Raw genomic sequence first — 17,449 nt, 5'->3', positions numbered from 1 at the left:
TTTCTTTCCCCTATGCTATGATAGTAAGAATGTGACAGACTATTAAAATATATTTAAAAAAAGAACTTTCAGATTCTAATTATGATTATGCAGGTCTTGCAACAGTTAACATTTTTTCAAAGTGTTTTAAAAGTAGTTTTGATATTTTTACAATAAAAAAGTAAAAATGTTATTGTAGTAAGGATTACCACTTATGACAAAATCAAACACATACACTTGACAGATTACTGAGATGAATGCAGTGTTTTGTTTTGTATCCAGAAGCCTATTTCTGAAATTAATTCATGTGTCAAAGGCAAAATTATTTTTTACAAGCTTTCTGTTTTTTTTTTTTTTTTTGAGACAGAGTCTTGCTCTGTCGCTCAGGCTGGAGTTCAGTGGCACGATCTCGGCTCACTGCAACCTCTGCCTTTCGGGTTCAAGCAATCCTCCTGCCTCAGCCTCCCGAGTAGCTGGGACTACAGGCACACGCCATCACGCCCGGTAAATTTTTGTATTTTTAGTAGAGGCAGGGTTTCACCATGTTGTCCAGGCTGGTCTTGAACTATTGACCTCGTGATTCGCCCGCCTTGGCCTCCTAAAGTGCTGGGATTATAGGCATGAGCCACCATGCCCAGCCTATGCCTATGAGCTTCCTTCTTTTACTTATTTCTACGAGTACTTCTAATTGACCAAAGATTAAATGGAGTGAGAGTGACAAGAACATTGGACTATAACTTCCAGGGACTTGTCTTTGAGATCTATGATATTTAACAGAAAATAATACATGATTTTTCCAAGTCTCACCTTCACTGAAGTCACCACCTTGAACCATAAAATCCTTGACAACTCTGTGAAAGAGACAACTCTTATAATGTAATGGTTTCTGAGTTGATTTCCCGGTCCCCTTTTCACCTATAGAGATAAAAAATTAGGACATTTAATAGAAAGGAAATCAAAGGAGTATGAAAGCAAAATAAATGTAAATATGCCTCTCTTTTACCTTACAGACTAAAAAAATCATATTTTCATTCCTTTCAGGAACTTTTTAAAACATTCATTTAAAAAATCACCCATGTATTTCTGGAGAATGTAGAAATCAATCTCAAATAATATACCGTTAAAACTAATATTTGTTTTTTTTTTTTTTTTTTTTTTTGACACAGTCTAGCTCTGTCACCTAGGCTACAGTGCGGTGGCACTATCTTGGCTCACTACAACCTCCGCCTCCTGGGTTCAAGTGATTCTCCTGCCTCAGCCTCCCGAGTGGCTGGGATTACAGGCGCCTGCCACCACGCCGGGCTCATTTTTTTTAGTAGAGACGGAATTTCACCACGTTGGCCAGGCTGGTCTCAAAGTCCTGACGTCAAGTGATCCGCCCACCTCAGCCTCCCAAACTGCTGGGATTACAGGCATGAGCCACTGTGCCCGGCCTCTATTTTTTAAATTGAGACAGGGTCTCACTCTTGTTGCTCAGGCTGGAGTGCAGTGGAGTGATCTTGGCTCACTGCCACCTCCGCCTACTGGGCGATTCTCCCACCTCAGCCTCCAGAGTAGCTGGGATTACAGGCGCACACCACCATGCCCAGCTGATTTTTTGTATTTATTTTTTTGAGACGGAGTTTCATTCTTGTTGCCCAGGCTGGAGAGCAATGGCGTGATCTCGACTCACTGCAACCTCCACCTAGGGATCATGTGATTCTCCTGCCTCAGCCTCCCGAGCGGCTGGGATTACAGACACCCACTATCACACCTGGCTAATTTTTGTATTTTGAGTAGAGATGGGGTTTCACTATGTTTGCTGGGCTGGTCTCAAGCTCCTGACATCAGGTGATCTGCCCGCCTTGGCCTTCCAAAGTGCTGGGATTATAGGCGAGTCACCACGCCTGGCCAATTTTTTGTATTTTTAGTAGAGACGGGGTTTCACCATGTTAGCCAGGATTGTCTTGAACTCCTGACCTCAAGTGATCCACCCACCTCAGCCTCCCAAAGTGCTGGGATTACAGATGTGAGCCACCATGCCCAGTCACACCATGCCCAGTCATAATATTTCTAAGAATTAGTTTCATGCCCTAGTCACTGCTGTGTAATCTTCATGTTAACAGAAAAGAAGTAATATGCATGGAGAAATCTAAAATAGGGTAAATAAAAAATTAAAGCAAGCTATGCCAGGTATGGTAGCTCACACCTGTATCCCAGCTGAGGAAGCTTATGTGTAAGGATTGATGAGCCCAGGAGTTCTAGTCCAGATGGACAACGCTGCAAGATCCTATCTCTTAAAAAAAAAAAGAAGAAGAAAAAAAAGCAAACCACAGTCAACTGAGACTACTATTACAGCAGTTGAAAATGTGAACAAACCTGTACAAAGACAACGAAAGTTCTCGCATGTTTTGGGGCACACATCAGAAAATAATTCAAAGACAACTCTTCCAGCTGAAAAAGAAGGTAGTTGGTTTAAACTTCTTTACTAATTTAAAATATTAAACACCCATTCATAAATGTTAACTAATATTCTTACCAGGTTGATTGTTAATGGCAATGTCAAAAAAACATCGAGGACGTTGAACCTTTATTCCCATGGCTCCAATACTTAATCTATGAGTAAAATACAGTTTCAGACAAGCAGACTAAAATAGCAAAGATCTTTCACAAATTTCTGGAAAAAAAATTCTGTGAAACAAAATTAGAAATATAGTTTGAATTTATTTTGATATTTATTTCTATGAGGTAAATCACATGGATTATTAGTGCTTTCTTTTTAGAGATTAGATTGCATTTTGTGAAGTAACTAGAAAAGACTTGAAAGTTAAGCCTTAACCATTATTATGTAATCAACTTTCTATTTATCAACCAGAATATAGATTAATAGCCCAAACAGAAAATTGTATTCACTCTGTATGATTAGTGAACTCAATAAGCAGATTACCTTCAAATGAAGAAACGACCCAAAAAAACCAAGGACAACTGATCCCTGTGCTCCTAGAAAACAAAAATGAGAGTTCTGATTAAAATGTGAGATTTTTAAGAAGCAAAATCATACAAGAAGAAAAAGTGGGGTATTTTAACGACAGTATGGTATTTTTAAATAGTATATGTGGTAGATTTACATTTTGAGTAAAAGCACAACATTCAATTTTACATATGAGGGTACTTTCTGATTATGAGCAACAGCCTTTACTGATATGCTAGTATAGACACAAAAAATACCAAAGAGATATTCTGTGTAACAGCTTTATTTCTATAATAGAAAGCTATTATTTAACAGACATTATTTTGATAAGGCATTTATTTTAAGGACTTAAAAAGCTGAACTGTAATACTTGGTGGAAGATGATAGGGTAAGGTAAAATGTAAAAGAAACAAAGGCAGTAAGTGTAAACAGTATCCAAAACTTTGGACTCTAAAAATGACAGTTTCATATGCTATGTATGCCATGTTATACTTCAATAAAAATTTACTTTATTAAAAATAATTAATATATCTAAGACAAAACTCTTTATTCTTCTACCTCCATTCCCTTGAATACTCAGTAAACATTACCATTGCCCAAGCCAACTGCTGAGGCTGAAAACCTGGGGGTCATCTTTGGTTCTACTTTCCCTCATATCTCATTATCCAAACCATTAGGAAGGTAATTTGGCTCTAGCTTCAAAAATTATCCCAAAAGTTCTCATTACCTTTACCATTATTATTTCTTATCTAGGCTACTCCAATAGCCTCCTAACTAGTTTCTCTTATTTTACTCCTAATTCTACACTGCCTCTTCTCCACAAAATAGCCAGAGTGGAATGATTCTTTTAAAACACAAATCTGATCATATCATTCCCCTGCCTAAAACTGTCTTACCATTCATCTGAAAAGTTTTAGCATGGATTTTAAGGCTCTAGACTGGCACTGCTCAATAAAAACATGAGCCACACAGGTAAATTAAAATTTTTCAGTAGCCACATTTTGACAAATAAAAACAGGCTAATTGTAATATATTCTATTTAACTCAGTACGTACAGATTGAATATCCTTTAGAGGAAATGCCTGGAACCAGAAGTGTTTTAGATTTTTTTTTTGAATTTTAGAATATTTGCATACACATGAGATATCCTGGGGATGGGACACAGTTTAAACACAAAATTCATTTATATTTCAAACATACCATACCTTATGCACATAGCCTGAATTACATGTGCAATTTTATACAATTTAAATAATAATTTTGTGCTTGAAACAAAGTTTGTATTAAGTACTTATGTGTGAAATTTTCAATTCTGATGCTCAAAAAGTTTCCATTTTTGGACCTCAGATTTTCAGATTAGTGATGTCCAAACAGTAATCTTATGGATATACAGGTAATAACCGGTATGTCCAAACTATTACCACTTCAGAATATAATAAACAAAATGTTACTGAGATTTTTTTTTGGTACAAGTCTTTGGAAATCCATTGTATATTTTATCCTTGAAGCATATCTCAATTCAGACTAGCCACATTTCAAGTGCTCAAAAAGCACATGTGGCTTGTAGCTACTGTAATTTCAATTATATGGCTCTAAATATTTTAGCTCCTGTTCACCTCTAGGCATTTTCCTCAACTTCATTTCCTAACATCTTCTAATATTTTCCTCAACTTTATTTCAGCTACATTGGTATCCTGCTGGGTTACCCCCCACTCCCCACCCTCAACATCCCACAGCCTACTCTTTCATCAGGTCCTTTACATTTGCTGTTCCCTCCACCTGGAATGCTCTCAAACCATCTTCACATCGTTCACCCCCTTGTTGCTCAGGAATCACCTTCTCATAGAGGCCCATTCGTAGTCTACTGTATTCAAGAAAGGAGCTCTCATCCTCCTAACACTTTACATGCTCTTATTCTGCTTTTTCTTCCAAGCATTTCTTGCTAATTGGTGTTCAATTTTTATATCCATCTTCTCTCACTAGAATACAAGTTCCATGATGTGATAAACCTGAGTTTTCAGTCTTACTCCCTTCTCAATTCTTAGTGCTCAAACAGTGCTTGGCATATGACAAGAAATCAGTATTTATTAAATGAATGAACAAATGTGAGAGGATAGGCATAAGTGAGAATGCAAAATTGTAGTAACAACAAAAAAATGGAAACACTCAAAATATCGTACAATAGGAGAGAAACTGAACAAATTATGGTATAAAATGCTATTTAATACTATATGGCAGTTTCATTGTAACACAGGCCAAGAAAGCTACTGTTTAGTTCAAAAGAAACAAAAAAGTAAATTGTACATAAGTATTTCCTTTAACACCATAAAATAATACCCTATTTCTACAGAGAGAGATCTTGAGAATACTATATATACCAAACTCCTCACAGAATCTCTGCAAAAGGGACTGAGTCTAGGAATGGAAGTCACTGGGGGCCTTCAGCTTTATGTATAAGGTTTGAATTTTTGCAGTAAGAATATGTCCATGTATTAGTTTTTCAACTTAAAATTGATAACCTAAATCTGAAAACCCCAAATCTGAGTTTTTTTGAGTGCCAAAAAGACACCCGAAGGAAATGCTCATTAGAGCATTTTGGATTTTCAGAATTGGAAGGTTCAACTGGTAAGTATATTGCAAACATTCCAAAATCTGAAAAAAATCAGAAATCAGCAATAATATGGTCCAAAGCATTTTGGATAAGAGGTACTCAACTAGTGCTGCTGTTTAACATTTAAAGAGCTCAGGAGGCTGGGAGCAGTGGCTCACACCTGTAATCCCAGCACTTTGGGAGGCTAACGCAGGCAGATTGCTTAAAGTCCAGCAGTTCGAGACCAGCCTGGGCAACATGGCAAAACCCTGTCTCCACAGAAAATACAAAAATCAGCCAGGCATGGTGGCACACGTCTGTAGTCCCAGCTACTGGAGACGCTCAGGTGGGAGGATCACTTGAGCCAGGGAGGCGGAGGTTGCAGTCAGCCAAGATTAAGCCACTGTACTCCAGCCTGGGTGACAGAGTGAGACCCCGTTTCAAAAAAAAAAAAAAACAAAAAAAAAAAACAAAAAAAACACGATTTTTTTTCCCCTCACAAAATGTGTACCTCCCCCACAAAACAGAAACTAAGAAAAGTACTTGCGAATATATACCTGAACCCTGGATATTAAATAGCTTTTTAGATTCACTAATGAAGTAAATAATGGAGATAAACAGATCTGAACTTACGAAAAAAAATTATTTCTATTTGTCTATGTAAAATTAAAAAGAAAAAAATTGGGGAAAATACACTGTCATAGTTGCTGAGAATATTAATTTTCTTACTGTATAACAGTGCTTAGCAATGGGGGCACTAGGGCGATTCATTGAATAGGGCTATCCAACTCACTGCAGAACCTTAAGCAACCCTTGCCCTATTAAATATCAGTCACTGTGACAACCAAAACCTTTCACTGTCCATCTATCAAATTAAAGTTCAAAGGACGCCTAAGAGTATATGAGCAGAGAATTCACAAAAAGTGAAATAACAAAACAACATAAAAGGCACTAGCAGTTTTGTTAAGCAACTTGGCATTACAGACCAAGAATCTTTTTTTTTTTTAATAGACTTTTTATTTTTTTATTTTTATTTTTTAAATTTATTTATTATTATTATACTTTAAGTTGTAGGGTACATGTGCATAACGTGCAGGTTTGTTACATATGTATACTTGTGCCATGTTGGTGTGCTGCACCCATCAACTCGTCATTAGAATCTTGAATATATTCATATTCATTGTACCTTTTAACATTTTACTAATTCTATGTACTGGAATATCTGTAAAGGCAACCATTTAAAATAAAATAGTCCTTGGGTTTTTTTTTTTAAATAACAGTAAGCACAAACAACTTAAATGTCTAACACAGTAGTTAAGTATGGACTGTCTAAGAAAATAAGCTTTTTAAAACATAAAAAAATTGCTAAATGCAATTTTAGAATTTAAGAATTACTTTTAGAATTACTTAAAAAATACCCCATGAAATGAAATACTATCTATGAGAAATCATAATCTTACATATTAAAATTACAAAGGTAACATTTTTTCACCAATTGGATTGACAAAAATAAAAAATGTTGACCTTATTCATTGTTACTGCTGGTGAAGGGATAAACTGAATTACTTGACTGCCAATTTGACAACAAACATCCATATTACAAATGCATTTAATACTCTCTGACTCGGTAATTCCACTTCTAGGAATTTACTTTATGTACATCCTTACACATTTGCAAAATAAGATATGTGCAAGGTTATTCAATATACCATAATTTGTAGTAGTAAAAGGCTGTAAACCTAAATGTCCATCAAGGAGAGATAGGTTATATAAATATAAGCCTATATTTATATAAATATAAATATTTATAATTTAATGTATATATAATTTATGATATATAACACAAACTAATTTAATAAATATAAATCAGGTATACCATTGCATACCTGTAGAATGTACAAAGCTATTAAAAAGAATGAGCAATCTGTTTATGTACTGCTGTCTCCAAGATAGGGAGAACTATCTCCTAAAATCTGTAAATGTTAACTTATTTTGTTAAATGAAAAATAAAAGGCCAGATGCAGTGGCTCACACTTTAGAAGGCTGAGACAGGTGGATTGCTTGAGTCCAGGAGTTCGAGACCAGCGTGGACAACATGGCAAAACCCTGCCTCTACAAAAAATACAAAAATTAGCCAAGCATGGTGCCTGTAGTCCCAGCTACCCGGGAGGCTGAGGCAGGAGGATCATTTGGGCCCAGGATGCAGAGGTTGCAGTGAGATGAGATTATGCCATGGCACTCCAGGCTGGGCAACAGAGTGGGATCCTGTATCCAAAAAAAAAAAAAAAAGTTGCCCAGGCATGGTGGCTTATGCTTATAATCCCAGCACTTAGGAAAGCTGAGGCAGGAGGATTGAAACACAAGCCTGGGAAACATAGGGAGAACTTTGTTTCTATTTAAAACAAACAAGCAAGCAAGGTACAGAAGTATGTATGATATTACTGTCTTTGTATATTTTTAAAAGAAGAGAGGGTTGGGCGCGATGGCTCATGCCTGTAATCCCAGCACTTTGGGAGGTCAAGGCAGGTGGATCACTTGAGATCAGGAGTTTGAGAGCAGCCTGGCCAACATGGCGAAATCCCATCTTTACTAAAAATATAAATAATTAGCCAGGTGTGGTGGTGGCACACGCATGCCTGTAGTCCCAGCTACTCGGGAGGTTCAGGCACAAGAATTGCTTGAACTCAGGATGCGGAGGTTGTGTGAGCCAAAATTGCACCACTGCACTCCAGCCTGGGCGACAGAGTGAGACTCTGCCTCAAAAAAAAAAAAAAAAAAAAAAAAAAAAAAAGAAGACAGAAAAACGAAAGTGGGGCCACGCATGCTGGCGTGCACCTGCAGTCCTAGCTACTCAGGAGGATCAGGTGCAAGGACTCTTTGAGCCCAGGATTCTGAGGCTGCAGTGAGCTATGGTAGTATCACCACACTCCAGCCTGAGACTCTGTCTCCAAAAACAAAATTAAATTAAATTTTACAAGTATGTATTTGCTTGTTAAACAAAAAGGCATCTAGGGAGAGAGAAAATGGGTAACTGGAAAAGAGGGCTAAGATTTTTTACTTTATAACCTCGTGTTTTCAATTTTATACCACATGAATATATTATCTATTAAAAATTATTATAACATATCCCACTGCTAGGTATATACTCAAAGGAAATTGTATATCCAGGAGATATCTTCACTCCTATGTTTACTGCAGCACTATTCATAATATCCAAGATTTGGAAGTAACTTAAGTATCTATCAACATATTACCAGATAAAGAATATGTGGGCCGGGTGTGGTGGTTCAAGCCTGTAATCTCAGCACTTTGGGAGGCGGAGGTGGGCAGATTACCTGAGGTCAGGAGTTCAAGACCAGCCTGGCCAACATGGTGAAATCCCGTCTCTACTAAAAATACAAAAATGAGCTGAGCATAATGGCGCATGCCTGTAGTCCGGGCTACTCTCAGGAGACTGAGGCAGGAGAACCGCTTAAACCCGGGAGGCAGAAATTGCAGTGAGCTGAGATTGTGCCACAGCACTCCAGCCTGGGCCTGGGTGGAAGAGTAAGACTCTGTCTAAGAAAAAAAATGGACCAGAAGAGATATTAGTGCTGGTTGGGTGGTTCCAAAGGCAGACACGGTTGGGGGATTGCTGCATAGGTGACTCCTGGAGCCTTCAAGTCTTCAATTTTCCTGAGGTTTCATGCGGAGTGAGGCCCTTCAGGCTGCTGAGTGTTACAAGAAAGTTCTTGGCTTTCCTACCTCACTGAGCAGCCTGAAGGAGGTGAGGTGAGATTTCTGCTGGCATTACCTCTGGCACCATCTGCTTTTCCCCAAGGCCAAGGTTTCCCCGGGATCTGGGGGTTCAGGCCACTCAAAACAGAATTTTCAGGCAGGTGCGAAGGCTCATGCCTGTAATCCCAGCACTTTGGAAGTCCAAGGCGGGCGGATCATTTGAGGTCGGGAGTTTGAGACCAGCCTGGCCAACGTGGTAAAACCCCGTTTCTACTAAAAATACAAAATTTAGCAGGGCGTGGTGATGTGTGCGTGTAATCCCAGCTACCTGGGAGGCTGAGGCAGGAAAATTTCTGGAACCCAGGGGGCAGAGAGAGGTTGCAGTCAGCCAAGATCGCGCCACTGCACTCCAGCCTGGGCAAGAGTGAGACTTCGTCTAAACAAAACAAAACAAAACAAAACAAAACAAAACAAAAAAAACACACAAAGGCTGGGCGCAGTGGCTCACGCCTGTCATCCCAGTACTTTCAGAGGCCGAGGCGAGCGGATCATCTGAGGTTGGGAGTTCGAGACCAGCCTGATGAACACGGAGAAACCCCATCTCTACTAAAAATACAAAATTAGCTGGGTGTAGTGGTGCATACCTATAATCCCAGCTACTCAGGAAGGCTGAGGCAGGAGAATCGCTTGAACCCGGGAGGTGGAGGTCGCAGTGAGCGGAGATTGCGCCACTGCACTCCAGCCTGGGCAACAAGAGCGAAATTCGGTCTCAAAAACAAAAAACAAAACAAAAAAACTGTGATACATATACACAAGGGAGTACCATTTAACCATTAAAAAGAATAAGATCCTGTCATCTGGAACAACATGGATGGAACTGGAAGGTCATTATAGTAAGTAAAATAAGCCAGGTACAGAAGGACAAACTTCACATGTTCTCACTTATTTGTGGGAGCTAAAAATAAAAACAATGGAATTCTTGGAGATAAGAGAGTAGAGAGACGGTTATTAGACACTTGAGAGGGTAATGGGGGATGGAAGTGAGGATGGTAATGGGTGCAAAAAAATAGTTAAGAATAAATAAAACCTAGTGTTTGCTAGCACAATAGGGTGACTCACGATAGTCAAAAGTAATTTAATTGTATATTTAAAAATAAAGAATATAATTGGATTGTTTGTAACAAAAAGGATAAATGCTTGAGGAGATGGATACCCCATTCAGTCTAATGTGATCATTATGCATTGCATGCCTGTATCAAAATGTCTCACATAACCTATAAATAAATATATCTACTATGTACCCACAAAAATTAAAAATTGAGAAAAGGGAAACTTTTAAGACACTGAAAAAACTTACTATAAAAATGAATAGGCCAGACGCAGTGGCTCACGCCTATAATTCCAGCACTCTGAGGCAGGTGGACCACCTGAGGTCAAGTGTTCCAGAACAGCCTGGCCAACCTGGCAAACTTCATCTCTACTAAAAATACAAAAATTAGCTGCATGAGGTGGTGGGCACCTGTAATCCCAGCTACTCAGGAGGCTGAGGCAGGAGAATTGCTTGAACCCAGGAGGTGGAGATTGTAGTGAGCTGAGATTACACCACCGGACTCCAGCCTGGGCAACAGAGTGAGACTCCGTCTCAAAATAACATAACATAATATCACATCACATCACATCACATCACATCACATCACATCACATCACATCACATCACATCTGCCGGGCATGGTAGCTCATGCCTGTAATCCCAGCACTTTGCGAGGCCAAGGCACCACTTGAGGTCAGGAGCCCAACACGGTGAAACTCTGTCTCCACTAAAAATACAAAAAAATTAGCTAGGTGTGGTGATGCGCACCTGTAATCCCAGTTACTTGGGAGGCTAGGACAGGAGAATCTCTTAAACCCAGGAGGTGGAGGTTGCAGTGAGACGAGATTGTGCCACTGTACTCCAACCTGGGTGACAGAGACTCTGTCTCAAGGAAAAAAAAAAAGAAAAAGAATAAAACTGAAGAAGAAAAACTATCAGATTGTTCATGAACGACAAAATATTCATACCCAGTGAAAAAAGCAAGTTAGTAAACAATATAGACAATAAAATGCCAATTTCACACATATTAGAGTAAGCACATTAAAAAGACAGGATTTACACCATAATGTTAACAATCATCATATGTGGGCCACGGGTTTAAGAGTAATTTTTTTTTTTTTTTTGAGACAGAGTCTTGCTCTGTAGCCCGGGCTGGACTGCAGTGGCCGGATCTCAGCTCACTGCAAGCTCTGCCTCCCGGGTTTACGCCATTCTCCTGCCTCAGCCTCCCGAGTAGCTGGGACTACAGGCGCCCGCCACCACGCCTGGCTAGTTTTTTATATTTTTTAGTAGAGATGGGGTTTCACTGTGTTAGCCAGGATGGTCTTGATCTCCTGACCTCGTGATCCGCCCGTCTCGGCCTCCCAAAGTGCTGGGATTACAGGGTTGAGCCACCGCGCCCGGCCAAGAGTAATTTTTAATGTATTTGTTTTCCAATTTTTCTTCAATTTTGTAATTAGGAAAAAGTTATTTTTAAAAAAGTAGTAATGAAATGGGCTTTTGGGTTTTTTTTTTTTTTTTTTTTGCCTATCAATGAGCAAAGATCTTTTAAAAGAATAACTCTCAACACATGTACAAATGCAGAGAAACAGGGATTTACACTACTACTAGTGACCATATACAACTACTTTGAAATTTAAGAATATGAGAAATTCATAAGTGTTTATACTTCGAACCAGTAAAATTCAACTGTTGGAAATCTATTATGAGGAACTACTCTAAATTCAGAAAGCCTTCAGGTATAAAGTTGGCTATCCTGGTGCTCTTTTTAGCAACATATAATCAAAAACAACCTATCATAATATCACAAAAAAGTGAAATTGTCTCTGGTTCAACAGTAATTAAAGCAATGCTTACGAAGATTAATAATTTGAAAAAATAATCAAGATATAAAACAGCATATGCAATATCATTATGATTGTGTGTAAACTACTCCCAATCCTCAAGCTCAGGCAAAGATTTACAAGAAGAAAAAAAAAAGAGTGAAAGGAAATAATCATTATTGTGTCTGTCTGTGAGACTGGAGAGGGCTTTTGCCTCACTACTTCTTTCTAGTTTTCTTTAACAAATGTGCTGCTACTTTGGGAGGCCAAGGTGGGCGGATCATCTGAGGTCAGGAGTTCATGACCAGTCTGACCAATGCGGTGATATCCCACCTCTACTAAAAATACAAAAAAATAGCCAGGCATGGTGGTGGGTGCCTGTAATCCCAGTTACTTGTGAGGCTGAGGCAGGAAAATCACTTGAGCCTGGGAGGCAGAGGTTGCAGTGAGCCGAGATTGTGCCATTGCACTCCATCCTGGATGACAAGAGCAAGACTCTGTCTCAAAATAAATAAATAAATAAATAAATAAAATAATAAATGTACTGCTACTATAAAGAAAAAATTTCTAAGATATTTATTTATACACACACACTCTTCCAACATTATAATGTACAGGTGTGGAAATGGCTATAAGATGTACTTAGATTCTATCACTCAAGGATACACTTTTCATAGAAACTGATTAAAATTAGTTTTCCTAGCCAAGTGTGGTGGCTCATGCCTGTAATCCTAGCACTCTGGGAGGCCGAGGCAGTGGATCACGAGGTCAGGAGATCGAGACCATCCTGGCTAACACAGTGAAACCCTGTCTCTACTAAAAAATACAAAAAATTAGCTGGGCGTGGTGGTGAGCGTGCCGCTACTCCGGAGGCTGAGGCAGGAGAATGGCGTGAACCTGGGAGGCAGAGTTTGCAGTGAGCCGAGACTGCACCACTGCACTCTAGCCTGGACGACAGAGTGAGACTCTGTCTCAAAAAAAAAAAAATTAAGTTTTCCTGAAATGACAAATCACATATGCCTCAAATCCAGGAAAGATGAAAGGTAGCAAATTACTATTAAAATTACTACACAAATTCCTTGAATATGTAAATGTTTTATTAGTAGTTAATGAAGCACAATGGTGACAACAAAAGATGGCTCACATGCCGTGTCGCTAACATTACTGAAATGCTACTGATTACTAATCATTATAAAAGGTTACTAATTACTAATCAGAAACAGGATATCCTCTTTCCTCTATGATTTCCTGGATTTTTAAATAATATCTGAAATCGTGGTGGGCATGGTGGTTCACGCCTGTAACCCCAGCACTTTGGGGGGCCAAGGCAGGAGAATCACTTGAGCCCAGGAGTTCAAGACCAGCATGGTGAACATAGTGAGAACCCATCTCTATCAGAAAAAAAAAATCTGGCCAGGTGCAGTGGCTCACGCCTGTAATCCCAGCACTTTGGGAGGCTAAGGCGGGCGGATCACCTGAGGTCAGGAGTTCCAGACCAGCCTCAACATGGAGAAACTCCCTCTCTACTAAAAATACAAAATTAGCTGGAGGCGGAGCTTGTAGTGAGTCGAGACTGCACCACTGAGCTCCAGCCTGGGCGACAGAGCAAGACTCCGTCTCAAAAAAACAAAAAAGAAAAAAGAAATCTGAAACCAGATGCAGTAAGACAACCATCTGGTCAATTTTTTCGTTTTTTTCAAGTAAAAGTAAAGAGAAAAAATAATGCTGGGAGATACCAAAAATACGATCCAGGTGAAAATTAAGCCCTTACAATTTTAAATAAAATATCCATGACCAGCCTGGACAACAGCAAGACCCCATCTCTATAAAAAAAAATGATAATTAGCTGGGTGAAGCTGAGGTGGGAGGATCGTTTGAGCCCAAGAGGTTGAGGTTGCAGCGAGCAGTCATCACGCCACTACACTCCAGCCTGGGCAATAGAGTGAGACTCTTGTCAAAAAAAAAAAAAAAAAAAATCATGAATTGTCTAAAAATACTAGAATATAATAAATATTTTCAGTGTAGTAGTCTGTGGGTGATTTGTTTGCTGCAAATTTGTTTATTATGAACTATAGCTAAAATCCAGACTTAAATTTTTCTTTTTTTTTTTTTTTGAGATGGAGTCTTGCTCTGTCGCCCAGGATAGAGTGCAGAGGCGCGATCTCAGCTCACTGCAATCTCCGCCTCCCGAGTTCAAGGGATTCTCCTCCCTCAGTCTCCTGAGTAGCTGAGACTACAGGCGCGTGCCACCACGCCCGGCTAATTTTTTATTTTTAGTAGAGATGGGGTTTCACCATCTTGGCTAGGCTGGTCTCGATCTCTTGACCTCGTGATCCGCCCGCCTCGGCCTCCCAAAGTGCTGGGATTACAGGTGTGAGCCACTGCGCCCAGCCAAATTTTTCTGGAAAAAAAACAAAAACAAAAAAAACCACCATATCTGGCACTGTGTCCCATTTCTATACAGCAATCAGCATAGTCTGCTCCCAAAAGATGACATATATATGTTCTAGTTTGACCTAGTTCTAGCTATTGCTTATTAGCTGTTATAATTTATTGTCTACTTGACCTCATGTACTTACCTCACCTGCCTGACTCCTTCAGAAATTTAAGTATAATATACTGAATCTATTTTTTTATAATGAAACTACATCATTAATAAGATAAGCAATGAAGCTAATAAGCTCACTGAAAAAATCATACAAAACGCACAAAATTCTAAAACTTAGCTATAGCTTTTAATACTTTTATTATATTGTTTTTTCTATGCAGGTGATTAAATGTTATTTTTAATATTTATCAACAATATAGTCACTTTTGTATTTCAATGATAAGGTAATACAATTTTAAAATATCAGGAAGTGCTATCATTTTTAAACTTCTGCAACAAATACATTTCACAAAAAATGTCAGTAAGAGGTAATCAGTTTATGTGTAAAAAAAGCGTATTCTTGTAGTTTCATACATAAAATATTTTCCATATTAATCCTAAAATAACATGACTAAATGAGAGGACAAAAATATAGGCACTAACTATTAAAATATATAGTAGTGGACATGGCATTTAAAAGTAGGCATACAGTAACTTTATTATATTTACAAGTTATTTGGAAGTTTCACCCATTATGAGGAAGTCAGCACAGCACCGAGTTTCTAATCTAGAAAGAACAGAAAGTAAATTCTTTCTATTTTTAGAGACAGGATCTCGCTATGCCGCTCAGGCTGGAGTACAGTGGTATGATCACAGCTCACCGCAGCCTGGAGTGCAGTGGCTCAAGCAGTCCTCCTACCTCAGCCTCCCATGTACCTGGGACTACAGGCGTGAGCCACCACCTCCAGCTAATTTTTCTTTCTTTTTTTTTTTTTGAGACAGAGTCTCACTCTGTTGCCAGGCTGGAGTGCAGTGGTGTGAACTTGGCTCACTGCAACCTCTGCCTGCTATGTTCAAGTGATTCTCCTGCCTTAGCCTCCTGAGTAGCTGGGACTACAGGCGTGCACCACCACGCCCAGCTAATTTTTGTATTTTTAGCAGAGACGGGGTTTCACCATGTTGGCCAGGATGGTCTCAATCTCTAGACCTCGTGATCCGCCCATCTCGGCCTCCCAAAGTGCTGGGATTATAGGCGTGAGCCACCGCACCCGGCCATCTCCAGCTAATTTTTATAAATTTTTTGTAGATATGCTGAGTAAATTATTAAATTATTAAATTTAAATTAAATTTATTAAATTATCTAAGTAAATTATTTTTAACTATTAAGATGCCAAGCAATCTCTGCTCCTTCCGATTCTCCTCACTGATTCCCACCATGTGTCCTTCAAGATGCAAATTAACCAGATAATTAGTTAGCCAGAGTTCACTCTCTGGGAGCTTCACTCTGACTCTCTAAGGTTTTTTTTTTGTCCTGAGACGGAGTCTCGCTCTGTTGCCCAGGCTAGAGTGCAGTGGATCGATCTCGGCTCACTGCAAGCTCCACCTCCCGGGTTCGCACCACTCTCCTGCCTCAGCCTCCAGAGTAGCTGGGACTACAGGCACCTGCCACTATGACCAGCTACTTTTTTTTTTTTTTATTTTTAGTAGAGATGGGGTTTCACCATGTTAGCCAGGTGGTCTCGATCTCCGGACCTCGTGATCCGCCCGCCTTGGCCTCCCAAAGTACTGGGATTACAGGCATGAGCCACCACACCCGGCCCTGACTCTCTAAGGTTTAAATGATCCTCCCTTGTTAAATGTTACTCTCTTATAAACTCCAACAATTCCAAACCTTTGTATCTTCAACACCAAGCACAGTGATGTTATCAACTAGAAAGAATGTTAATTGAGACTTGAACAGAACTAGACTCTATTATAATGCAGTACCTATCCTCTTGAATGTACTGCTTGCTTCTTTTTTCTTTTCTTTTTCTTTTTCTTTTTTTTTGTTGTTGTTGAAACAGAGTTTCGCTCTTGTTGCCCAGGCTGGAGGGCAATGGTGCAATCCATTCAGTGCAATGAAAATGCACTGCGTCAAAAACATTTGAGTATATTTACAAATGCCAAGTTGCTAATGAATAAAGTAAAAACACGCTAACATTCTGAGCTGAGTGTTAGGAAAGACAATTATGCTACTTCATATAGTGTCCCTTCCATTGATGTTTCTGATGGACACAAATTACCCTGATGCAAATCACTGCACTGGTAACAACATGATTAACAGTGTACAGACAATTCTGAAATTCTTAAGTCGTCGAGAAAACTTACAGTGATAACCCATGATGTTGCCTAATTCAGTGTTAAACAAGGATATTATGCTCTTATTACATATATGATCTGAGAGACATAAAAATATAATACATCTATGTCAGTACCAAACGACAAAAGTAAATACTAAGTGGGAACTCATGGCTAATACTCTTAATATTGTACTTGCAATTATCTAAGTTTGTTTGTTTTTTTTTTTTTGAGAGGGAGTTTCGTTCTTGTTGCCCAGGCTGAAGTGCAATGGCACGATCTCGGCTCACTGCAACCTCTGCCTCCTGGGTTCAAGCGATTCTCCTGCCTCAGCCTCCCGAGTAGCATGTGCCACCATGCCCAGCTAAATTTGTATTTTTAGCAGAGACAGGGTTTCTCCATGTTCGTCAGGCTGGTGTTGAACTCCTCACCTCAGGAGATCCACCCACCTCGGCCTCCCAAAGTGTTGGGATTACAGGCATGAGCCACCGCACACAGCCTTATCTAAGTTCTTATAGTAATAAATTTACCAAAACCAAAAACAAAAAGGAAAAAAAATTTACCCCCACTGTTTTCAGAGAGAGATATATACACA

At 39.2% G+C, this 17,449-nt stretch overlaps 1 protein-coding gene across 2 annotated transcripts in view; it reads right to left on the bottom strand.

Annotated features, from left to right (window-relative positions):
- The window catches only part of PPIG (peptidylprolyl isomerase G), a 60,380-nt gene that overhangs the window by 38,069 nt on the left and 4,862 nt on the right, over positions 1-17,449 (bottom strand). For both annotated transcript variants that reach the window (XM_007965281.3, XM_007965282.3), the window contains exons 2-5: positions 2,906-2,958; positions 2,498-2,574; positions 2,338-2,412; positions 787-894 (exon numbers count right to left, since the gene is read on the bottom strand). In XM_007965281.3, the coding sequence (XP_007963472.1) occupies positions 787-894; positions 2,338-2,412; positions 2,498-2,558 (244 nt within the window). In that variant the 5' untranslated portion in view covers positions 2,559-2,574; positions 2,906-2,958. The remainder of the gene's footprint in view (positions 1-786; positions 895-2,337; positions 2,413-2,497; positions 2,575-2,905; positions 2,959-17,449) is intronic.

The sequence above is a fragment of the Chlorocebus sabaeus genome, chromosome 10, assembly GCF_047675955.1.
Source record: "Chlorocebus sabaeus isolate Y175 chromosome 10, mChlSab1.0.hap1, whole genome shotgun sequence".
Taxonomy (NCBI): domain Eukaryota; kingdom Metazoa; phylum Chordata; class Mammalia; order Primates; family Cercopithecidae; genus Chlorocebus; species Chlorocebus sabaeus.
Note: the sequence above shows the minus strand (reverse complement) of the source record. Positions and strands in the feature narration are given on the sequence as shown.